At 39.1% G+C, this 26,553-nt stretch overlaps 1 protein-coding gene across 2 annotated transcripts in view; it reads left to right on the forward strand.

The window, feature by feature from the left end:
• The window catches only part of piezo2b (piezo-type mechanosensitive ion channel component 2b), a 117,104-nt gene that overhangs the window by 11,001 nt on the left and 79,550 nt on the right, over positions 1-26,553 (forward strand). For both annotated transcript variants that reach the window (XM_087810878.1, XM_087810877.1), the window contains exons 2-5: positions 3,331-3,426; positions 13,298-13,423; positions 21,183-21,225; positions 25,878-26,040. In XM_087810878.1, the coding sequence (XP_087667004.1) occupies positions 3,331-3,426; positions 13,298-13,423; positions 21,183-21,225; positions 25,878-26,040 (428 nt within the window). The remainder of the gene's footprint in view (positions 1-3,330; positions 3,427-13,297; positions 13,424-21,182; positions 21,226-25,877; positions 26,041-26,553) is intronic.

The following is a 26,553-nucleotide window of genomic DNA, read 5'->3' on the forward strand; positions in this document are numbered from 1 at the left end:
AACAATTATTTGGATTAACTTATTGTTCTTATTTATTTATAAAAAAAAAGAAATATATATATATATTTCACAAACGTACGGAAAAGATCCTTGGTACTTAGGGGTGTGTATAAGCAAGAATTTGCGATACTATACAGCTCACGATACATGGACAACGAAAACAGTGATACTGTAGTAACAAGTATATATGTGTAGTATTGTTGAGTACTTGACTCTGGTGTTGCAGAATTTACAGACCACATGACTCTTGATGAAGTCGTAACTGCTTTCATTTGTTTTCAAACCAAAATATGTCCAAACATCAGCTTTAAAAGCTACTGGAGTCACTGTATCCTCTCGTCCTCAGTCATCACGTGGATCTTGCAGAGATTTCATTTTTCCTTTAGCTGCGGAGGAAGTAATAACGGAAGTTCAATTGCGACATAAAAACAACGAAAATATTTGCACGTAAATTGTAGATACAAAAATCTAATTATATTTTATTTTAAACACACTTCATTGAAATATATATATGTATATGTGTATATGTTTATGTATATAAAGGGCATGTATTGCACAGTAATTTTTCCTAAATATAAGTATAAATGTAAGATTCCAATATCAGTTGTATGGACACAAATGGCTAAATATTCAAATTAAATCCAAAAGTTCTGAAAATATAGTCAAGACAATAACTTAATATGATCAGATATTCCATGTAAATAAATATTACATTTTTTTTTAAGTTAGATACATGTTAAATAATTATTTAAAACATACAATGATGTAATAATAAAGGTCTATCCATCTATCTATTACGGTGAACAGTAAATGACAACACAAAATATTCAGATTCACTCGAAGTATATAAAAAATAGTAGCTTAAAATAAATTTCACAAGTTAAAGATTTTCACTAAATTAAATATAAGGTAAACATTTATTTGTCCCTAAAATTACTTTGCTGTTAGAAACTCGTCCGGTACTGATCAAGCTAGGTTAGATTAATCAAGTCAATCTAATCTAATCTAATCTAATATAGGTTAATAAAATGATCCATGTATGGAATGCCAGGAGTGCCAAAATCAGAACGCAAAATAAATTGGATTCTCAAATTTTGCTTATTTATATGTATATTTCTTTGTGTATTTCTTTCCCCATAGCTATATAAATAAGTGCATTAATATTTATTTATGTATTTCAATGTACAGTTTGTACTTTTTTTCCCCACAGATGTCTCTTTCCAATCACTTTCTTTTTATTACCTGGTTATGGCGCTTTCTCACCAGCAGGAAAAGCAGTGACTTCCCAGGCTGTCGCTCTGAGCTAATTGTCTTGAACACACGGTGACGTTCAGGCGACTACTGTCCACTGCGAACGTCACCAGAGCCTGCTTATGGTAATAAAGGCCAGATGATCAGATAATGAGGCCTGTGTGTGTAAAGTGTGGTTCTAGGAATGTTCTTTTTTACAACTTCAGGCAACTTTTCTCTGCTGCAGGAGCCTTTTTAATGACCTTCACCACATGTTCTCAGGCTCACTTTAGAGGCGTCGCGTGTGTGAAGGTCTGAGGTGTGTGTGTGCGACGAGGATTATATTTTGGTCACACAATCTTTAGAAAAATATATGTGGATTTAAATGAGGATGAATTGTGTTTGTTTTTTTTGTCCATTTAAGTTGAATGTCAAATTGATTGAGGCCCCGCCCACTTTTTGAAAATTGCACAGAAAGTTTGATAAAAGATTGAAGACAATTTCCACAGCTTGGTCATCAGATACTCTGGGTAGAGCTTTTACCAGTCTAAGGGAATAACATGTTGAACGTCCCTGATCCCTGGCAACTGACCTCGTCGTCCGTCTACAAAAAATAATTGAATTTAATTACACTGTAAGAGATATGTATGTATGTATATACAGTATATATGTCACAGTACGGATAGGAATCCAGTAGCATCTGGAATCCTACTCTACTAGTAGGAGCTGGAAGTACTTTAGTACAGATTGGAATTCCATGATTCAGTCTATTTTCCAAAACATTTCCATGTAATCCGAATTTCTCTTATCAGAATTGGAGATTGTCCTGGTAGAATTCCTATTGGTCCTAGGACAGATTGGAATTCCAATATCCAGATCCCAATACAGTAGTAGGATTTCAATCTCTTCTAGTAGAGATTGGAATTCACTAGTAGAATCTGGAATCCTCCTAGGACTGATTGGAATTCCAATATTCAGATCCCATTTCAGTAGCAGGCTTCCAATCTCTACTAGTAGGATCTGGAATCCCACTAGGAGAGATTGGAATTAAAATATTCAGATCCCAGTTCAGTAGTAGGATTCCAATCTGTAGTAGTAGGATCTGGAATGTTACTAGTACAGATTGGAATTCCATGATTCAGTCTATTTTCCAAAACATTTTGATGTAATCCAAAATTCTCCTATTAGAATTGGAGATTGTTCTGGTAGAATTCCCATTTGTCCTAGGACAGATTTGAATTCCAATATTCAGATCCCAGTTCAGTAGTACGATTCAATCTGTACAAGTAGCGATTGGAATTCACTAGTAGAATCTGGAATCCTCCTAGGACAGATCCAATCTGTACTAATTACAATCTGTATTACTAGGATTGCAGATCATAGTATATCCCAATCTGTACTCTGACATATATATATATATATATATATATATATATATATATATATATATATATATATATATATATATATATATATATATATATATATATATATATAAAACAGATTCAAAAAGTATGTTGTCATCCAGACAAGGCTTGGAAGATTGTTTCCCAAAGCTTAGTCATCAGAGACTCTGGGTAGAGCTTTGGTCTGTGTGCCAAGAAAAAAAAGAGAAATATTTGAGAATGTCTTAAATTCGATGAAAGTGTCTATTTCTCTTTGTCTGTTCTTTGCAACTGACCTCGTCGTCCGTCTTCAAAAAAAAGAAGAACTTAAATTAGTTGAGTTACTTTGTATAGAGATATTAGAAAATCTTCAGTACTTCAGTACAGCGAGTGAAAAAAACCTTAATAATGGTTTTCACCGCAAGGCAAGAAGGTGTTCAAATAATGTGTCACTGGCAACTGACCTTATCAATATCAATTATTTGAGTTATTTTGTAAGATTTTTCTTTTTTGACAACATTAGAGAAAACGAAAAAAAAAAGTATCTCAAATATATTTTTTCCAGAACTTAGTCATTATAGACTCTGGGCAGAGCTTTTGAGAAGCTGTGAACGAGTCTTTCCTTCTGATCCCTGGCGACTGACCTTGTCGTCCGAAAAAAAAAAGACAGATTCCATGTGATAATCTAATCCTTGTTTGTCTTCTGTCTCCACAGCTTGCCTGTTCAGGTACAATGTCCTGTCCTTCGTCTACCTCATCTATCTCCTGCTCATCCCTCTCTTCCCGGAGCCATCATGCACAACCATGCAGGGTAAGAGCCGTTTAAAAAAACCTTCACTTTCTTCTCTCCGGGAAAAAAATCTTGATCTTATTTCTGCTGCATTGTTCTGTGTAATACAAACCAGTCTCTGCGCTGCCGACTTTATTTTCTCAGATCTGTCCCTGAATTAAGTCTGAGTCAGACGACATCTGCACTAATAAAGAAGATCAATGCGAAGCCAGATCTGATACGGAAACTGTGAGACACCGGGACCGCATTACAATGTGCACCTTCCATTTATCACTCCTATTACAGCGTTACACTCGCTTATAGATTCCATAAATCTCCGCCGCAGGAGAGACAGTGTTGTTTTTACACAAACCAGGTTTGAAATCTACGGCTGACGATCAACTTCCTTGAAGATCTTTTTTTTCTTCGATGCTATAAATAAACTGCAAATTAAATTCTCGTCCTCGCAGTTTTCACGCCGCTCCCCGAGCGAGTATCGTGTTCCCACTGATACGACCGACACCGTATTAAAAGGCTTCAGAAGTTCCTAAAACAATCTGAAAATGTCTCCTTTTTTAAGAACCTAAATCTAAACTTAGACGGAGTAAATGTATTACCTTGTTTCTCCTCCTTCCCTTGCGTAGATCAATCTTTTCTTTCTAACTTTGTTTTCGTGGCTGCGATCTCTTCTTCGCCTCCCTTCATCTCTTTGATCGGTTTATATTTTATTAAAAAATAATGTGATATACAGTACATTGTCTTGAACTACCTTCTGAAAAATACTTCATACGTACTACTAGTATCAAAACATCTTTTAAAATGCATCATCTCAACAATAAATACAACATTTTTTAATTTAACTCTTGCATAACTCAGAGATGAATTGATAAATCTTGAAAATACACTTTTATAAAAATGTTGCTTTAAATCCTCTTTAAACCTTAATTCCAGCCTAAAAGACATTTGAAATTGAAATGTTCATAACGTTTTGAAGTAAATATTCCCTTCAATTCATGTAAAAACTCTCCAAGATGCAGTAAATCCCTCATCATGACCATGTTTTGAACTTATTACTTGTTGCTCTGAAATCTGGGCGAACGAGAGGTTACAAGAGTCCATTATGACGTAATAATGGCTTCGCTCCTCCTCCAGCCAGCTGCAATCACGCCCCGCTTTGTTTATACAACGAGTCCCTTGAGGGTGGGGACTTCCTGGGATTGACGATGCAGGGAGACACACACGGATGGACATTCACACGCACACACAGAGGCACACACAAACGGACATGCACACACACAGGCACACACATATGAACATGCACGTTAACAGACACACACACGTGGGCAAACACATATGGACTCACACACACACAAACACACACTCACACTAAACACTAAATTCATGCATGAGGAAACCAACATCACTTGCACATGCATACACAAAACACACATGAACACACACACAAGCACAAACAAACACAAAAAACATGCTCACACACTCACCTACTTTTACAAATGCACAAACAGATACACACATGTACAGCTGCACACACATACACAAATACACACGTACATGGACAGACACACATTTATACACACATGCACACACACACAAATATGCACACACACATAAACAAACCCACACACCTACATACATGCACACACATGCACACAAACATACACAAACCCACACACCTACATACATGCACACACATGCACACAAACATACACAAACCCACACACCTACATACATGCACACACATGCACACAAACATACACAAACCCACACACCTACATACACGCACACACGGATTACTTTTTGAGCATTTGAAATATAATTGATATCAATGAACTCATTGGATCATCAGGTTGTGATGATGCACCAGACCTCGCTTGCACAACACAGTGCATGCAATAGAAAGAAATTGTACTTAACCAGCTATTTTTTTACTGTTTTATTTGTTCAAGTATTTTGATGCATCTATTATCTTAATCTGTATAGAATATAACGTAGAAAATTGTATTAGTAGATAAACGACAACTTCCCCTGCAGTAACACACTGTCGTGAGATCGATGTTTGAGCCTAAACTAACAAACGTGCATGTTGTGTTTGGTGAAACAAAATATTTGTTCTCTTTTTCCTCCGACTCTCTTTTGTGTTTTAATAACGCCCTCGACGCAGTTTATAAAAATCATCTCCGTGTTTTTCCTTCCCTGACACTCGGATAAACAACACAAACGAAAATGACTCTTTCTTTCTTGGCTTTTGTCTAAAAGACGCCACTAACTGCAGGCCTCGGAGTCCGATGAGGTCACCGGCGGTGTTTTCGGAGAGAAAAACAAATCCTCGTCGTCCTCGCGTGACTGAAGCCGTCGCTGACCTCCCGAGAAATCAGGAGTTTCTCTCCTCTAAAGCGTAGATGAACGAGGGATCGTGGTCGCCGTCCATCGGCCGCACCTTCACCTCCCGCCGTTGAGGGTTTTTCGAGCAGGAAACCACGAGCTGTGTTTAATTATACATATTTTCAGAGGAGCCAATCAGGAAGGAGAGCAGGGACCACTTTAAAGTCATCAATAGTTAAAGAGTCTCCTGGTTAACACGTTCGTTTCGGTGACGGTTACCAGAACGTCGTCAAAAAGGTGAAAACAAACTCTCTTTTTTGAACCCGATTCAGGTCGTGGCGTGAAGACGACCCCATAAAACCTTGAGTCATAAAAGGTTACGAGACGTACATTACGTTGGAATCCATAAACTTTGAAATGTAATGAGTGCTTACGCTGAACGCACAATGTTGTCGTACAGTTCAAGTTAATAATCTGGTGTGTAGAAGTATTTGGTGAGCAGAAGAGTTCCCTCCGCCGCCTCTTCAAATATTGACATGGCTCTCCATCAAGACGCGAACAGAACGCCGAGTGAAAATAGTCGACCGGCCGTATCGGATTTTTTTTCCCTCGGAGGGTCGAACCAAAACACAAACATCACACGTCTTGAATGGCTGGAAGCTCTCGGATCGCACGACACACTCTTGCCGAAGCGTCGCCAGTCAGAACACGCAGCTCATCATCCGTCTCTGTAATTTATGTGTCGTCGGCCGGAGCTACAGCTACAGGTATGAGGAGGTTTGAGCTCCGAGGCAGGAGTCTGATGAGGAAACCTTCTGTATTTATGAATGAACACCAGCGTCTGAGATCTTAACTGTGTAGTTTTGTAGAAATATCCAAAATATCTTTGGCCTCTTTTTGTTTTAGATGATGAAAGATATTAAATACGTTATTATATGACGACTAGCTTGAAAATATTTAATAAAACGCTCTTTTCATAGAAATATTGACATTAGAAAATGATCTTAAGCCCCGCCTACTGAAAAACTTGTTTACCATAACCACACCCCCTCGGCTGGGATTGGTCAAACGTCAATGTTTGTCACCGCACCTCATCAATCCCGGAAGTCTCCCCCTTACAAGGGACTTGTTGTATAAACAAAGCAGGGCGTGATTACAGCTGGCTGGAGGAGGAGTGAAGCCATTGTTGCGTCATAATGGGATCCCGCTCTTGTAACCTCTCATTCGCCCAGATTTCAGATAGAATGTAATTTAAAGTAATTTAACTTTAGTAAGTAAAGTTGAAAACATGGTCATGATGAGGGACTTAATGTATCTTGGAGAGGACGACTTCAACATTTGAAACATGCGAGTCAGGAGAGTTAGTGTTTGACATTAGTTGGCCTTTAATAAATAAATAAAAATATGTTTTTATTGACCAAAACAAGATGAGGCGAGAAAGGAAATGGACACATCTTCCAGTTATATACACAAAACATGTATGTCTACTTTCTAGGGTCACCAACTTTTTTTTAAACCTCTGTTACTCCAAGGTGGAAGTGTGACCCAAAGGTCTACCATCAGTTTGATACAAACTTCTGAAAAAACTTATATAATGTATATTATGATGGACAACACATTATTTTCCTCCAATGCACTCCAATCACTTCATTGTCAGCAATGCGCCAACAAAATGAACCAAAAAAATCTAACTTAATAAGATTGTTATTGTATGATTTTTTTTTTTTAACTCCTTTGTTGTCTGTGGTCACCACATTCGTAACCCCTGTTCTAAGCTATTTTAAAAAAGCTCCTGCCATTCAATGGGTGTTGATTCCTGTTAACTTCAATCATATATATTATTAGAATTTTGAAATCTCTGGGTGTGGGATCATGTTTTGCCTCAAGTTAATGAGATTAAGTATCTCGGGGTCTTGTTCACAAGTGAGGGAAGAATGGAGCAAGAGGTCAACGAGCAGTTTGGAGCAGCATCAGCAGTTATGCAGACGATGTAGCGATCTATAGTGTTAAAAAACAGAGTTAAGTCCAAAGTCAAAGCTCTCGATTAAGTAAGTAAGTAAGTAAGTAATATTTATTTATATAGCGCTTTTCGAGACCAGGGTCACAAAGCGCTTAAACAATCAAAACAATATTCAAAAAAGTACATCCTTTAAAGATCAAGATAACAACACAGGAGTTCGAGAAAATCAAGGAAAAGCCTGAACAAATAGAAACGTCTTAAGATGATTCTTAAAGGAGTCAGTAGATCATCAAACACAGAGAGAGAGGAAGATCGTTCCAAAGCTTAGGAGCAACAGCCTGAAAAGATTTCTCTCCTCTGGTCCTAAACCGTGTGCGTGGAACCATCAGTAGATTCTGATCCACAGACCTCAGGGCCCGAGCTGGGGTGTAAGGCTGGATCAGATCAGTGATGTAAGGAGGAGCCTGACCATGAATAGATCTGAAAGTAAGAACCAGAATTTTAAAGTTGATCCTGAAAGAAACTGGAAGCCAGTGAAGAGTTTTAAGGACCGGAGAAATGTGAGTTCTTCTACTAGAGCGGGTCAGGATTAACCAGGTGATCTAAGTTTCTACCCTCACCTGTGATCTCAAGCGGTCGGGCGCAATCGGAAAGAACAAGATCGCGGTACAAGCGACGGGAAGAAGACGAATAATTGTGAAAAGTTTGTTGAAAATCCCTGACGCAAAATAGTATTGATTGAGTTTAATAGAATTACACTAAATTGTGCCTGAAAATTAACATTTTGTCAAGTAAAACTAAACAAAAATAGTCACAAATGAATGACAGAAGTAAGTTAAAAAATGCTTGAACTTTGGCCGACTAAACAAAAGACTGTGGACGTGACTAAGAGTAATAATCTTGACAGCTTGAACAAAAAACGAGAAGAAAACTAAATATAAAACAGGAAAAACGTCAAAATGCCTTCAAACCACCTCGGCGTCGATCTACAGCTCTTCCTAGAAATCGACTTAAATCTCTCTACGTCCCGCTGAGTCTTTACTTCATAATTATAGCGACTAAATTAAAAGCTGGATTAGTTCTGAGTCATTGTTTGTCTTGATGGTCTGTTTCGTTTTTGTCTTGTATAAATCTCGAAGAAGAACTCGCAGCGATGAAAAAGGGTTTTTGATTCGAACCAAATGTTGGACATGAATTATTCATTGGAGATAATTGGCTTTAAGAAGAAACAGCCACGAAGTATCGCCCGAAGACGCGTTCGTCGAGCGACTTAAATCGTAACCGAACGCTTTTTGTGCAACATGTTGTTGTTTGTGATTTACTCGCGTTCCTTAATTACACTCGTCGGCCGCACGTCTGCTTGGACGGATTACCGGCTGCACGGAAGACGCTGTTAAATGAAGACGTTAAACGGCAAATTATGGAGATGCTATAACATCTGTTCTTACCTCGGCTTCCATTATAATAGAATCTCATGATCCTGATGTGGAAAACAAAATGGAATGTATTTAAAAAAGGGAATCTTTGTAGTTTTAGTTTTAGAGTCCATCCCAGTTTCACAGGGCGAGAGGCAGGGGACACCCTGGACAGGAAGACAGTCTGCCGCAGGGCACACAAAGACGCACAACCATTCACACACACACTCATACCTACTGACAATTTCACCAAGTTCTCAATCAACCTCTGTATGTTTTTGGACTGTGGGAGGAAACCGGAGTGCCCGGAGTAAACCCACACAACACTGGGAGAACAAACAAACTCCACACAGAAAGGTCAAAGGTTGGCTCATTCCCGACCTGAAAGTGAACCTGGCAACCTTCTTGGTGTGAGTCGATCGTGCTAACCATGTTTATTACTTGTACTTTTTTGAGTATTGTTTTGATTGTTTAAGCGCTTTGTGACCCTGGTCTCGAAAAGCGCTATATGAATAAATATTACTTACTTACTTACTTAAATATTCTCTGAAAGATGGTCCAGTACAGCGTGACGAAATAAGACAATCTGGCGACAGCACATGAATAAAAAACAAAACAAAAACACAACCCAATAATGTAACTTTTAGCAATACTTTTGTCAATGTACGTTATTGGATGACGAACTTCAATGTATCTTTCTGCTTTGATTCAAACTCAAATCTGGAATTCTTGGAGATCGCTTGAATATTCTCAGAACCAACAATATTTCCTTCAAAATACAGACAAATACTGATGTCCCAAAAAGTACACACAGGTTCATAATACACAAGATGTAAGATCACATCGGAGGAGAAAGTTGGTCCAGTACAGTTTCCTGACACTAGACAATCTGGCATCAGCACAGGAATTGGTGTCCATCCCAATAAAACACAACCAACAACTGGAACTAATAATACAAAATAAAAACAGAAAAGCACTTGGACAGCACATACCACCCCCAAGTAGCAGTTCAACAATAAAGTGACTGGATAATATCCTGACCCAAAAGGTGTAGTAAAGCAACCAAACAACAGGCAAAAAGGGGAAATACACATTGGTTTATTCATAATTTAAACATTCAAAAACAAATATAAGTTCAAAAGATCAAGAGTCTCCAAAACAGAGTCCAAAACATAAACTCAAAATGCACCACGACTGGGTAGAGAACAAAACCCAAGTAGGACAAACTGGAAGTGTGAAAATAAAACCACAAAACTAGACAAAAAACCCATATACTTTCTGTCCAGTAAGCCCTAACCTTCTTGCCAACAGTAACCATATGAGAATCACAGCACAAATCTAAAGTGACATCATCAACCAAACTAAAAACTACCGCTCAGATCCAGTTTAAGTTTTTAATCTCATAATGGCCTTAAATCCACTCACTTTTATCCTCATCGAAAATCTGCGGATTACTAGTAAATCTGTCTTTTCGTCGAAAAAATAGTTTTGGGAGACAAACACGGTTGTTGGTACCGAACAATGGCTTGCGTTGCACTGGAACGTCGACGACACTCCCGGGGTTAGCATTTTTTTTGGGGGGCTGAAGGGTAATTACATTCCTCGACGTGTCGGGCACTAACAGATGGCTCTCGGACAAACACGAACGCAAACAGGAAAAAGCGCTGCCGTGCCAGAGCAGTTAGTCCGCCGAGCCAATCAATCGGAGTGGAGAAGCCCTTGTGGCTCCCTGTTTACAAGTTTTCCAGTTTTTGTGAAAGTCGTGGGAATTGAAAATCAACTGGGTTGTGCTTTACTTAAACAATTAAAAGCCCTTGTGTAGCCATTAGTTCGCAGATGTGATGCATTTAGGCCTGACCAAAAAAAAAAAACCAGGTTCACCTTTTTGCCAGGATGTTACACCACACTCGGTCGTAAAGTGGTTTTGTTTCACCCGGAGGGACGAGGAAATCGAGTGAAGTCACGAGGACTCACAAAGGCGATATAGAGAAATCGCCGTGTGCTGATGATGAAATCGCCTCCAATCCCCTCGTTTTTTTTTTGGCGTTAAGCTGGGGTCACATTTCTCGCCATAACAACTCCTGACATCATCCCAAATACCTGCAAGTGCACAATAAAAGCTCCATGTGTGGAGCAGATGCAGGAGCGCTCGCATCCTCCCTCTATCTAGCAGATCTGCACGACAGCAGAAACATTTCTGGACTTGAACCCACAGTAAACACCGTGTTCCCAAACACGCAAGTGGCGGCGCTGCTCGTGGGGTTCGGGGCGAGGGGAGGACGGCAAATGTAACGGTTTGGAACTCTGGCTGCTTCATCGATGAGTCAAAATGTCCTCGAAGGTGACCTTAAAAAACTCTGATTGATCTTGACAAGCACTTCAGAGGTTGATCGTGGCCAAACCCAGTCCTTGGGCTTTTTTTTTTTTACTGGCTGCGTAGTTTCCAGTTGATACAAGTCATGTTGGAGTAGATCGGCGTCACAGAGAAGTCTCTAGAAACGACTTTGACAGGATATCCTGAGTCTATAGAGGAGAGTTAACCACTGAGTTATGTTGTTTTTTAGAAGTCAAGAATCTGTTGATACGTATCACGATACAGGGTCAACGTTACGATATATCGTGATACTGTAGTAACAAGTATATATGTGTAGTATTGTCGAGTACTTGACTCTGGTGTTGCAGAATTTACAGACCACATGACTCTTGACGAAGTCGTAACTGCTTTCATTTGTTTTCAAACTAAAATATGTCTTTTGTTTTGTATTTGTTTGTCTTTAAAAGCTGCTGGAGTCACTGTATCCTCTCGTCCTCAGTCATCGCAGAGTTCTTGCCATTCATTCTCACTTTAGCTACGGAGGACGTGATGACTGCTGCCATCTAGCGGCCAGAATTTCTATTATTTGCATTTGAATTGTTAATTTAAAGAATAGATACAATGATGTTGGATGTCGCTTCGCTTTTGATGACCTTTTGAGTTGCTGGTGCATTTCCCTGCTTCACTGCATTCCTTTACAACAAGAGTGTCAATCACTCAAGGGAGGGAATCGTGACATATATATATATATATCGCAAATCTGAGTATTTCAGTAGAGAGAGAGAGAGAGAGAGAGATTTTAATCTAGGAGGCTCTATCCATTTTAATTTCTAATGACTCTCCTCACAGTTTTACTATACTGTATATATTTTTCTAGATATCTATAATCTCTGTTAATTCTTTTGTCTCAAACACTTCCATCTTTACAGGTCGTGACATTACATGAATATTAATAAATACTTCGATTTTAAGCAAACAGTGGCTAAAATTAAAACCTTTTTAAAGCAAAGAGAAAAAGAAAAATAATTACCAAGGATAACTGCTGGATGTTCCTGACTTCGACAAAAACGAAAATACAAATAAAACTTTAATAATAATTCGTAATAATCATGTATTTATGTTAATAACAATATGGTATTCTTGCTTTTTAATAGATTTTTAAGCGGCACATTTATCAAGTCGTGTTAGTTCCTTGGCAGACGTATGCACTGTTTAAGTTCCGATGTGATTCATGGTTTCAATAAACTGTAAAATAATGAAAATTCCAAATTTAAATTTTGCATTTCCGTTATACACGATAATGATTTGCACCATTTTTCCTTTTTAAACAATCTCTAGTCTATTTTTTTTGGGCCCTTAAAAGTTGTGCAATTTATTTCATGATTTAAAAGAAGGTTCTGATGCAGAACAGCCACAGAACTCTGATCTAAGAAGGAGATCTATAAGCGGGACAAGCGTATTCAAATGCAGGGCCACGTTCCACTTATGTCACTTATGGTTTTTGTTCATGCGCTCAGTGTCTAACCAGAGCTCTGGCCTTCATTGTTGGTGCCAGCGTGCTGACCAAAAACACCCCACCCCCTGAACATTCTCCTGACGTGTGCGCCCAATTCCCAGGGGTCTCGGTTTCAGTCTCGACCTGCCTTCACTTTTTTTTTTACTTTTATAAAATATATTTTCAAAGAATTTGTGGAGATTGTGGATCACGATTAAAGATCTGAAAGGACTTCCAGAAGTTGAAATCCCACCTACGTTCCCCTCGACGAAAGTGTCGAGGAGACGTTATTCTGGGCTCCGAGGGCCCCGGCGGCAGCAACATGTGGAACTCCTTAAAGTTGTGGCGACTAACTCTGGCTGTTTCTCCTCCTCCTCCTCCTGCAGGCCACACAGGGCGCCTGCTGCAGTCCCTCTGCTTCACCAGTATGTCCTTCCTGCTGCTGCACATCATCTATCAGATCACCATCAACAGCCTCCTGGCCGGCAACGCCATCGACTCCGACTTCAACTGTAAGTATTCGCGAGACCATCAAAGTACGCGTCCGCAGACGTGTTGCGAGACTCGCTCTCGGATTACAATAATCTCACCAGAAAACACAACATTTATCTCCAGACCTGAGGAAGTCCACCTCCCTTCCTCCCCGTTCTTCCCCCGACGATTGAATGCGAAGGAATTTGATCGTTACCTGGAGCGCGTGTTGAGATCTCATCTGGTCTGAATATATTAATGTGATTTATCTCGTAGGGTTTTTTTTTTTGGACGGGAATGAGAACAAAATCCCGGTGACTTCCAGGAACTAGTGATTCTGGTGAAACACTCCGACTCGCTCTACAGCGCTCGATTTATACGCCTGAAGTATCTTAAAGCGGCTGAATTTACTGTGATTGGGTCGGAACCCAGAACTCCCACCGTCTTCCTGCTGTTTGCTATCATTCAGATCCGATAGTATCGATTTAAACTCAATGAAATGGTTATTCAGTATTTCTGCAAACAGACTTTATTTTTATTTTTTTAATGAACAATTATTCCTTGTTGTTGAAATATTTGACTGAAACTCAAAGTAATTACGTGAAAGTACATCAGTGCCATCAGGGATACCACAAACACATTTATTTTCGGGTCACCTTAGCCCTGACATAACACAAGGGATACCACAAACACATTTTTTTTCTGGCCTAAAGGTCACCTTGACCCTGAGATAACACAAGGGATACCACAAACACATTTCTTTTCAGGCCTTCGGGTCACCTTGACCCAGAGATGATACAAGGGATACTACAAACAAATGTATTTTCTGGCCTTCGGGTCACCTTGACACTGAGATAACACAAGGGATACCACAAACACATTTGTTATCAGGCCTTTGGGTTACCTTGACCCGGAGATAATACAAGTGATACCACAAACACATTTGTTTTCAGGCCTTCGGGTCACCATGACCCTGACATTACACAAGGGATACCACAAACACATTTTTTTTCAGGCCTTCAGGTCTCCTTGACCCAGAGATGATACAAGGGATACAATAAACACAATTGTTTTCAGGCCTTCGGGTCACCTTGACACTGAGATAACACAAGGGATACCACAAACACATTTGTTATCAGGCCTTTGGGTTACCTTGACCCGGAGATAATACAAGTGATACCACAAACACATTTGTTTTCAGGCCTTCGGGTCACCTTGACCCTGAGATAATGCAAGGGATACCACAAACACATTTATTATCAGGCCTTTGGGTCACCTTGACCCTGAGATAATGCAAGGGATACCACAACCATATCCAAAGTACTTTTGAAATGGTACAGGTACTTAAACGTGAATAGAGAATTTAAAACATGGCAACTTTGTCCAAAAACTTTTTTTGTTTCCATCTGTTTTATGCTCTTTTAATAATATTTCGGAGCTAAAATTGCTTTTGTGCTGCGACTGATCCCGATTTAAATCTGTTTTTAAATATATATTTCATTTTACATTAAGGAATATGAACCAGAATCTACTTTATTTTTTTAACCGGTAGCATTTTTTTTACTTTGTATTAGTAAACATTGCTAGAGACATTTTAAAATAATGCTCAGAAAGTACTAGTTAAGAGTTAATATAGCTGGATAGCATTGCTGCTCTAATGCCTACATTAAAAAAACGAACAGTTGACTAAGAAAAAAAGAGACAACATCAACATTACATTACATTACATTAACAAGTATAGAGTTGCTATGACTTCACCGCCCAACAAGAGCTGTGTCACAAAGATGGCTAAGGTGTCGAGGAGGATCCTTGGATGATGCTGTTTGCTGATGATGCAGTGATTTGTAGTTAAAAAGATAATAATAATAATAATAATAAATGAGGACATAGAGGAGAAGTTACAGCGAAGATCAGTGGAAGTCGGGAGAATTTGTAGTGATGGACAGAGTCTTAAGATGTTTTTTAAATTTTCCGCTGAACTATGTTACATTTTTATTTTTGTTTAAGATTATATTTTTAATGTTAAAGGTCAACTAATGTCAAACTCCAACTCCCTCTCCAAGATGCAGGAAGTTCCTCTTCATGACAATATTTTCTACTTTATGACTATATAAAGTTTGTCTGAAATCTGGGCGAACAAGAGGTTACAAGAGTCCATTATGACGTAATAATGGCTTCACTCCTCCTCCAGCCAGCTGTTATCACGCCCCGCTTTGTTTATCCAACGAGTCCCTTGGGGGGTGGCTACTTCCTGGATTGATGACGCGCGTTAACGAACATCAACGCTTGACCAATCACAGCAGAGTGGGCGTGGTTATGGCCAACAAGAAATACATGGAAAATACAAGAGCACAAATTAGATACATATCAGTGTGTAACTATGGTTTAAACTCTTTATTAAGGAACCAGATGTTTTTAAAGAGTAAAATCCAAAAGCAGATGAAAAGACAGTATTTAATTCTCTACTGTTACCATCTGGTACCGACTGCTGTTGAGGATGAACCTCCTTGTAAAATCTTCTGAAAGGTGTAAACATTTTGTGCTTCAAGCTGTTTTGAGTCTAAGAGTTTAAGAGCGTCTAGACCAGTCAAATGAGTGCAGCTCCCCTGGAACAACCCCCAGTGACCCCATCATGACCCCCCCCCCCTCCCAACCCCCCTCCTCCAGACTTCAACACTTTCACTTGAGAAAAACCACCGCTTTCTCAGGAGCTCCTGGATCTGTCCGTCAAGTTCTCAGGATTTAATGCAACGCCGTCAGACGCCAACGGTGTTGGCAGCGAAGAAACTCTTCTGGCTCTTGATGATGACGTGCAGGTGGTCTGGGTTTGAACGGCTGCAGAATGGTTCAAAAATAGCTTTTTTTGTCTTTTTCAAGAAAAGTCTCATCACTGGGATCGTGTTGAGTTTCTATTAACATTTTCAACGTAAAACTTCATAACATGATAATGACTCATGACAGACATGAATAATCAAACTGATGGAAGAACTCACTGTCGACTTTTATTATTCACTCGTTGACAAGTCAGTGTCTGGTGAATTTTTCACTCTTTTTCTACCTTTTTAAACATTTTTGTCTCACTCCCTCTCATTGAACTCATCGCATCAGCTGTTGAAAGAAAGAATGTTTTTTTTTATTATTATTGAATTAAAAAAATGAATATTTTAAATGAAAAACAAAATACACATAGAGTTTGATATTCTAATTTTAATCAAAAATAAATAAAAGTTCTAATTTTTTTAATTTGTAGTGTTTTAAAGTCAATATAAAAATGTTGTATATATAATAATATAATAATATAATAATACCAGCAGACAGTACCAATAGAGTACTGAGCTACTGTGGAGGTATTTTTTTTAATTGTTAGAATTAGAATAACAAATTCTATATGTAAAATTAATATTAATTCATTTAAAAAATTGGTATAAAATGTAAAAAGTGTAGATTAATATTCATGTAATTACGGTGACTTATAAAGAAGTGCTTAACGTGAGATAAGAAACATAGATTATGGACGTCAAAAATTAATCAATTCCAAAAACTAGTGTTGAAGGAAAGGAAAACACAAGATTGACAATAATGTGATAAAATAAAGACTCACACTTCCTGTCAAAGAAAGTTTTTCGTGCCTAAACTTTAACTGTTTAACGATTTTAGCCGCATGTGTGTCTGAGTTGGACACCACTAGTTGTTGTGGGTCATTGTTTTTGTTGTGTTAAGTTTTAAATCGAGCAAAAACCAGCGGATTAAAAAACAATCCCCTTAAAATAACCCTTTTTTTATGGTCTTCTTTAATCTACTGCGCTCCAGATGGGTGGGGCTCCCGGGTCGGTGCCAGCGGTCCAAGACAATGACAGGAAAATCTGTAGCATTGGCAGTGACACTATCAGGAGCTCCAGCATCTGGTGATCTCTGGCCGACCATCGAGAAGAACTGAACAAAAATAAGAAAGTTCCCACTGGTGACGACACGCCTGAGCATCTGGACCTTTTCAAAATAAGTTTCCCAATCAAACGGGTTCACGGCTCTAATGGTTCTTTTGGCGGCGAGAGGAAGCGGCGTCCGAACGTGAAGGAGGGTCCTTGTTTACCCCGAGCTGCCAAAAGGAAGAGGGTGTCAAGGGGCCGAATACCAGATTTAGAAACCCGAGACGAGGTCTTCTCTTGTGAGCGCGGGGGTCAGAGACTGGGTTTCCTGCCGGCGTCGAGGACTGGGATGCGGAGGAATAGAACGACATTAACTGGAGGAAGTTCTAACAATACGAGAACAAATCATTCACACGTGCGTACGAAGAGATCCTGGAACGACATGAGACGAACGGTTGTTGTCGCTTCCCTGGCGTCGTTCACGATGTTTTTCAAGAGCTTTCACATGAGATTCAAACTCAATTAAATTGTTATTCAGTATTTCCACAAACACACTTTCATTTTCTTTTTTAAATTAACTATTCCTTTTTGTTCAAATATTTGACAGAAACTGAAAATAATTACGTAAAAGTACGTCAATGCCACCAGGGATAACACAAACACATTTGTTTTCAGGCTTTCGGGTCACCTTTACCCAGAGATAACACAAGGGATACCACAAACACATTTGTTTTCAGGCCTTCAGGTCACCTTGACCCTGAGATAACACAAGGGATACCACAAACACATTTGTTTTCAGGCCTTCAGGTCACCTTGACCCTGAGATAACACAAGGGATACCACAAACACATTTGTTTTTTAGGCCTTCAGGTCACCCCTAAGATAGGTAAACTTCTATAATATTACTAAACTTTTATTCACTTTCTAGATCGATAAACACTTTGTCTCACTCCCTCTCATTGAACTCATCTCTTCAGCTTCTGCACGTGATAAGAAAATAAATAATAATAAACTATTTTAATAATGATGAACCAAACGTTATCAACAACTTTTTATTCAGTCGTTCAGGAGATAAAGTACAGATATGCTCTCATTGTCTCAATCCCTCTCAGTGAACTCATCCCTGACGTCCACTTTTAGCTGTTTTTTTAACTGTCAAAAAGTTCAATAAAAATGTATATATATATTTGTATTCTAATAATAATATCGTTACTCTTGTCGTCGTGTCTCGACTACTAGTAAATAAAAGCCCCTCAAGTTCACCCCCATATTGAGTTTCCTCCTCACACACACACACACACACACACACAAACACACACACACACCTACACACACACACACACACACACACACGCACACACACACACACACACCTACACACACACACACACACACACGCACACACACACACACACACCTACACACACCTACACACACACACGCACACACACACACACACACACACACACACACACACACACACACACACACACACACACACACATCTTGAAAAGCGCTCAGGCACCTCCAGCAGCTCATCATGGCTCAGCTCTGAGGCGACAGCTGCTCTTGAGCGAAGCTAGCTCGCGCCGCCGCGAGATGTTAGCAGCGCCGCGAGCACCAGAGAGTGTTTTACGATGTTGACACAGCGTCTGAGATTCGTAGGTTCCTGCCCTGAGACCCGCCTCGCTGCAGTCTTTTGGTGCCTCCGGGCCCAGGGGGCGGCGTTGAGTAATCCATGACCTCCGTTGACCTTGGGGTGCAATTATTAGGGATTAGGATTTCGATGACCATACGTAGCTCGTCCTGGGAGTGAGTCAGGAGACTAACCAGGTGGGAACCTGATCAGTCATCACACGGGGCGGGGAAGCATTTATCTGTGACACAGCTCTGGTCTGGCAGCTCCTTCAACAGGAAGTTTAAGACAAGATTCACCTTAATTCATCTTACATTGAAGAATTATATTAAACTTATCTTTAAAAACAAAAACAAACATTTAAATAATACTGATTGTAGAAGGAGGAAGTGTGTACTTGTGTGTGGACCGGGCTGAGTGGGTAGAGGTCAGAGGTCACGGCTTGCGAGCTCCTCCTAACCCAGATGTTTCACCCGCTTGACCTTTTCCTCGCTCCAGACTAGAGTTTTTACCCAGAATTCATTTGGAATTCAACCCGGAGCCACAGTTTTAATGTTTTATTAATACTTCTTAAGATTAATGTTTAAATAAAACACATCAAATGTATTTATATAAACTTTTTATCTTATATATTAAGTGTAAATACAATTTTAATTATCTTTGTTTCAGTGATTTCTTCCTTACATTTTCAAAATAAAGTAATGTATTGTAAAATGTAACTGTCCTGTCTGTCTTTCTTCCTGTCTGTCTGTTTTCATGTATATAGAGGTTGTCATCCTGTCTATCTCTCTTCCTGTCTGTCTGTTTTCATGTAAATAGAGGTTGTCATCCTGTCTATCTCTCTTCCTGTCTGTCTGTTTTCATGTATATATTGGTGTCATCCTGTCTGTCTCTCTACCTGTCTGTCTGTTTTCATGTATATATTGGTGTCATCCTGTCTGTCTCTCTACCTGTCTGTCTGTTTTCATGTATATAGAGGTGGCATCCTGTCTGTCTCTCTCTTCCTGTCTGTGTCGTCCTGTCTGTCTCTCAACCTGTCTGTCTGTTTTCATGTATATAGAGGTCGTCATCTTGTCTTTCTCTCTACCTGTCTATCTGATTTCATGTTATATAGGTCGTCATCCTGTCTTTCTCTCTTCCTGTCTGTCTGTTTTCATGTATATATAGGTCGTCATCCTGTCTTTCTCTCTTCCTGTCTGTCTGTTTTCATGTATATAGAGGTCGTCATCCTATATGTCTCTCTACCTGTCTGTCTGTTTTCATGTATATAGAGGTGGCCTCATGTCTGTCTGTCTTCCTGTCTGTGTCGTCCTGTCTGTCTCTCAACCTGTCTGTATGTTTTCATGTATATAGAGGTGGAATCCTGTCTGTCTCTCTCTTCCTGTCTGTGTCGTCCTGTCTGTCTCTCAACCTGTCTGTCTGTTTTCATGTATATAGAGGTGGCATCCTGTCTGTCTGTCTTCCTGTCTGTGTCATCCTGTCTTTCTCTCTACCTGTCTGTCTGTTTTCATGTTTATAGAGGTCGTCATCCTGTCTGTCTCTCAACCTGTCTGTCTGTTTTCATGTTTATAGAGGTCGTCATCCTGTCTTTCTCTCTACCTGTCTGTCTGTTTTCATGTTTATAGAGGTCGTCATCCTGTCTGTCTCTCAACCTGTCTGTCTGTTTTCATGTTTATAGAGGTCGTCATCCTGTCTTTCTCTCTACCTGTCTGTCTGTTTTCATGTTTATAGAGGTCGTCATCCTGTCTTTCTCTCTACCTGTCTGTCTGATTCTCAAAGTCTTTTCCATGCATATCTAAATCGTCCTTCTCTGAGCGAGAGCATCTGTCAGACACTTGTAGTAGAGCAACAGCAACAGCAACAGCAACAACAACAACAACAGCAACAGCAACAGCAACAGCAACAGCAACAACAACAACAACAACAATCATTCACACATTTGTCTCACTTTCTTCAACTGACGCTGCGACACAAACAATCTTCTTCCTCATTCATGTTCAGTCGCTCTGCGTTCTTCAGTTTTCCTGGCAGGAGAACAAACGTCAGGATCCAGTCGTCTCTAGTCGTCTCTCCTGAATACCTGGAAGTGTCTTGAGTGACGTCCAGGAACTTGAACCTGTCCCGACTGCTCTCGCTCACATTCTTCATCCTCGTCCTCCATTGAACACGTTACACATGAAACCACTCCAGCCTTGTTTTAATGAAGATGATCTGGACTTTATAACAAGTTTAAAAATGTTTTTTACTTGTGCAAATATATTCAAGATTTCTCATTATTATTTCTTTTATGATTTGCAGGTTCCAGGTGGGAGAAATCCATTCGTCAAATCGGTTTTGAAAGGTAAGAAAAACCAACAATAATACGTTACCGTGGCAACTTTCATCCATTTTGAGAAACTAATGATTGATAAAATGGTCAATAAATAACAATTTATTTCACATTCTCATGTTAAAAACCCAAATTAAATATAGATATAGCATCAAGACGTCTAAAAGTGAAAATACATTCTATATTAATATTTAATTCTTAAAATTAAGTGATAAAAATCAAACGTGTAATAATAAAACCAGATTTTTAAAGTTATTTACACCTTTTTTTTTGCCTCATTCATTTCTTAAAGAGGTTATTGTGTCACAAAAGTGTATATTTATCAGATAAAAATTCAATTTAATGTATATTTCCCCTGAGATCAGGAATAATGATCCACATATTCTGCTCATGAATAACCGTTTGAAGGCCGATGTGACTCGTGACGGTTATTTTACTGGTGCATCATGGGTCATAAAGCGTCAGCGGCGCAGGAAAACGTTAAGTTTCGAGGCTGATTCCAGGAAAAAGGTTCATTTTCTTGGTGCTGGCAGCAGCGACACCTTAAAGGTTTTCTTATAAAGAAACTGTCTCTCCTCATAAAAGTCCATTATTGCTCCGGAACCGGCCAAAATTGAAATCCACTCCCGACGTTACAGTGCGACCCGAAGGGAGATCTTTATCGGCGGCCAATCAGAATTGAGAGTCTCCTGGTTCTTCCTCTTCTTGACTCTTGACACCATTGTTTTCCTGAGAAGAAGCTGTTAAGATGTGATGATAAGAAGCTCTTTGTCTGTTTGTGTATGTGGAGGTCGTCAACCTGTCTGTCTCTCAGCCTGTCTGTCTGTTTTATTAGAGGTCATCATCCTGTCTGTCTCTCTACCTGTCTGTCTGTTTTATTAGAAGTCGTCATCCTGTCTGTCTCTCTACCTGTCTGTCTGTTTTATTAGAGGTCATCATCCTGTCTGTCTCTCTACCTGTCTGTCTGTTTTATTAGAGGTCGTCAACCTGTCTGTCTCTCTACCTGTCTGTCTGTTTTATTAGAGGTCGTCAACCTGTCTGTCTCTCTACCTGTCTGTCTGTTTTATTAGAAGTCGTCATCCTGTCTGTCTCTCTACCTGTCTGTCTGTTTTATTAGAGGTCATCATCCTGTCTGTCTCTCTACCTGTCTGTCTGTTTTATTAGAGGTCGTCAACCTGTCTGTCTCTCTACCTGTCTGTCTGTTTTATTAGAGGTCGTCAACCTGTCTGTCTCTCTACCTGTCTGTCTGTTTTATTAGAGGTCGTCAACCTGTCTGTCTCTCTACCTGTCTGTCTGTTTTATTAGAGGTCATCATCCTGTCTGTCTCTCTACCTGTCTGTCTGTTTTATTAGAGGTCGTCAACCTGTCTGTCTCTCTACCTGTCTGTCTGTTTTATTAGAGGTCATCATCCTGTCTGTCTCTCTACCTGTCTGTCTGTTTTATTAGAGGTCATCATCCTGTCTGTCTCTCAGCCTGTCTGTCTGTTTTATTAGAGGTCATCATACTGTCTGTCTCTCTACCTGTCTGTCTGTTTTATTAGAGGTCATCATCCTGTCTGTCGCTCTCCCTGTCTGTCTGTTTTATTAGAGGTCATCATCCTGTGTGTCTCTCTCCCTGTCTGTCTGTTTTCATGTATATAGAGGTTGTCAACCTGTCTGTCTGTTTTCATGTATATGGATGTTGTCATCCTGTCTGTCTCTCTACCCGTCTATCTGCTTATGTATATAGAGGTCATCAACCTGTCTGTCGCTCTACGTGTCTGTCTGTTTCAATTTATATCGATTTAGTCATCCTAGTCGGTCTCTCTACCTGTCTGTCTGTTTTCAAGTATATAGAGGTCATCATCCTGTCTGTCTACCCGTCTGTCTGTTTAAATGTATATAGATGTCATCATCCTGTCTGTCTCTCTACCTGTCGGTCTGTTTTTATGTATATAAAGGTAGTCATCCTGTCTGTCTGTTTTAATGTTTTTGACGTCTTCATCCTGTCTGTCTCTCTACCTGTCTGTCTGTTTTCATGTATATAGAGGTCGTCATCCTGTCTGTCTCGCTACTCGTCTGTCTTTTTCATTAGAGGTCGTCATCCTGTCTGTCTATTTAAATGTATATAAAGGTGTCATCCTGTCTGTCTCTCTACCTGTCTGTCTCTCTCTTTGTCGTTCTATGGTTCTGTCTGTCCTTCTAACACTCTAACTGTAAAAGTGTCTCTCTGTCTTACATTAATGTAGATTTAGTTTGTCTGTCAAAAGGTTTTTTCACACAATCACAGTTTAAAGCCTGGACATCTAGGTCGTCTTCTCTCCATCTCTTCTCCTCCTTCTTTCTCTTCATTCAATCCTTCTCTCGACGCCAGAACCACAAGCAGCAGGATTGACAAAGTGCGACAACTTTGAGGATCTGAGTCCAGAGCAGGAACGATCAGATCCTCCGCACGTCATCCGACCACAGTCACCCAGAATATTGCAAATAGGATTTTCTCTTTTATTAGCGTCATAGAATCAGGCGTTTGTTTTCCTTTCATCAAAAAATTATTTACTTTCTGGGAGTCCGGAGCGCCGAAAACCACCGTCCTGCGGCCCAGAGCAGGAAACGCCGCGATCGCTATAAAAGCCGAAATAGACATCGGTTCGAACGGGAGGAGGGATTTGAGAAGCTGTTAGTCATTTCAAGGACAGTTTTTATTTGCTTTAATCGCGCGAGCAATCATGACACCTCGTAAAACGTGTCCTCGGGCGGCACCGGCCCGGCACTGGAATCCAGACGTGGATGCCGGGCCATGGCAACCGCCGCGGTTTTCAAACCAACCTGATGGCGTTCCTGCTTCTGAACGGATAAATATTGTCGTGATTTTGACTCGGTTCGGCGGGTCGAGCCAGGTTTCATTAAAGTCGGTGGTTCTGCTTATAAAAGACAGTAGTCTGGTGGGAGCAGGTTCTGGTTCCTGGAATTTATAACAGAGGCAATAATAAGTTCTCTCACGGGTGCAGTTGTGCGTCTTTTACTGGTGCTAACAAAGACTTGTATCGCACAACTGTTGTTTTGTTTGTGACTATAATGACAACAACTGCATTGTTTACCACTCGTCTGGCTTAGGAACCTACAACATCCCTTTTATAAATATATATATATATATTAATTTAAAAAATAGGTTTTAAAGCAGCTCTATTCTAAGACCAGATTTTTTTTAAAACAATAAATAAATGTAATTCTTAAGAATTTTCTCAATTGTTTTATATTTAAAAAATAATTTCAATAATTTTAATAGAAAGAAAATAAAAATTAATGTTGATATTTTATAAATACTGAACATAACTCGGAGTCAATTGTTAATCAATAGTTCTTAAAATGTATATTTAAAATAAATGTATACACTTTTTAATAATATTATGTTAAAACAAATTCTTTTTCCATCGTCTTAGTTTTCAAGTTTCAAGCAGGAACTTGCAAAAGACAATTTTCAGCTCATTGATAACTTTATTGATATTTATTGATGACAGTAAAATACGGAAAACTGATTTTTTAAACATACTTGTTAGTCTATAATAAAACAAGCTAAACATAATTAATGTAATTAATGTTTAGATTTTTTTATTTTATTGAAAATGTTATTGAATTCCTGTTTTCAACTGATAAATGTTCTCGAAACTCATAAAACAAGTAATATATATATATATTTTTTTACCAGATTTTTAAAATATATATTCATTAATCTCTAAAACATTCGTTTTTAGTTTTCTTTAGGCTCTGTCTTTTGTCAGAGTGAGTTAATGAAAAAAAAAGAAAAATGAGTTTAAATAAGTTTATTTTTTATATTTGTAATGTAAATATATATAATATAATATAAATAATAATATATATATATATATATATATATATATATATATATATAAATAAATGTAATGTAATTAAACATCTTTTTCACATCATAATTTCATTTTCTTTCTTTAATTTTTTGTAATAAGCTCCTTTTTTGATCGCAAAAGTCTATTAATGACTAAAATAATAAAGAAAAATACTTGAATAAATATATATTTGAAATAAAATACCGTTTAAAGCAGGCATTTCTACTGAAGTAGAACTTTATTAATGGAAATTTATACAATATATATAATATACAATTTATGACAAATGGTTTTTCCTGTTATAGATGGTTCAACAAACTTTTAAACCTAAACTGAGATTAAAATACAATTTTTAGTCTAAGATTTTAAGATTTCATTTTGTGATCGAGTCACAAGTGGACGAAAGTATCATCAGGATTGTTGAGGGTGGATTTGCTTCATGAAATACTTTATTAAAAAAACACTTTTTTTTATAGACTAACCATATTATTAATTGATTTAAAGATGTTGACACGGAAAAAAACTATATTATATAAACAATATATTTTATAACATGTTCTTGTTTTTAGCTCCATTCTTTCAGGATCATCAGCTCGTAAAGCTCAGGACTGAAAAGTTCATGACGTGGATCTCTCCACACTTCATGTCCCAGAATCCGTCTCCTCGGATCACAACAAGTCGTGTCTGCTCAACATCGCTGAGTCACGTTAAACCCTTCAGTATAAATGAAATAAATAAAGTCTCGGCCGCGCAGATCAAACGTCAGATAAAGTTCTTGCTCCAGTTTCTTCCCGAGTCCTTCAACATGTTCTTCTCCCCTCAGTGTGATCGGGGCGGACGCTGGGAACGGCATCCGAGTCTTCGTCCCCGACATCGGCATGTTCGTGGCTGGCCTGGCCATCTGGCTGCTGTGCCGCAGTCTGGTCCAGAAGAGGCCGCCCGAGGACATGGCCCAGTACAACGCCGACTTTGACGCAGAGGAACAAGTGGGTCTCGTTCCTTTCTCTTGACTGGTTTTCCTTTTCTTTTCCGCCCGGAGTTGTTGTTTGTTTATTTGAGTCTGTCGTTCGCTTTCGTTCACATCTCTGGTTGAAGCAAATCAATTCGTTATTTTTTTTTAAAATTTCCCGTCTGAGATTTTTCTGTTGACACCAGCCAAACTGGTCCTGGCCGGTCTCGGCATTCCTGCCGTCGAAGGCGGTTCTGCTCGTAATTCTCACGGACGGAACTCCTGGTGATGCCAGGCTGGAGATCTCGGGCGGGTTTGTCAGTCGCGTCAAACTCACTTGGATGGTTGAGGTTGAATCTGAAGCCGCTGACATGAGAACCGGCTTCTCAGATGGAGGTTGGAGATCAGGTGTCTTGTGGAGAAAGAGCTGAGCCAAAAGACACAGCCAAAGAAATGTGGAACTCTTTTTAATAAAGATGTTGACAATAGAAAATTATCTTAAAACACTTTGTTTTTTCTGGAGATTAAATCTTGTTTACCGTAATCACCT

The sequence above is a fragment of the Callionymus lyra genome, chromosome 16 (assembly GCF_982586985.1).
Source record: "Callionymus lyra chromosome 16, fCalLyr1.hap1.1, whole genome shotgun sequence".
In the NCBI taxonomy this organism is placed as follows: domain Eukaryota; kingdom Metazoa; phylum Chordata; class Actinopteri; order Syngnathiformes; family Callionymidae; genus Callionymus; species Callionymus lyra.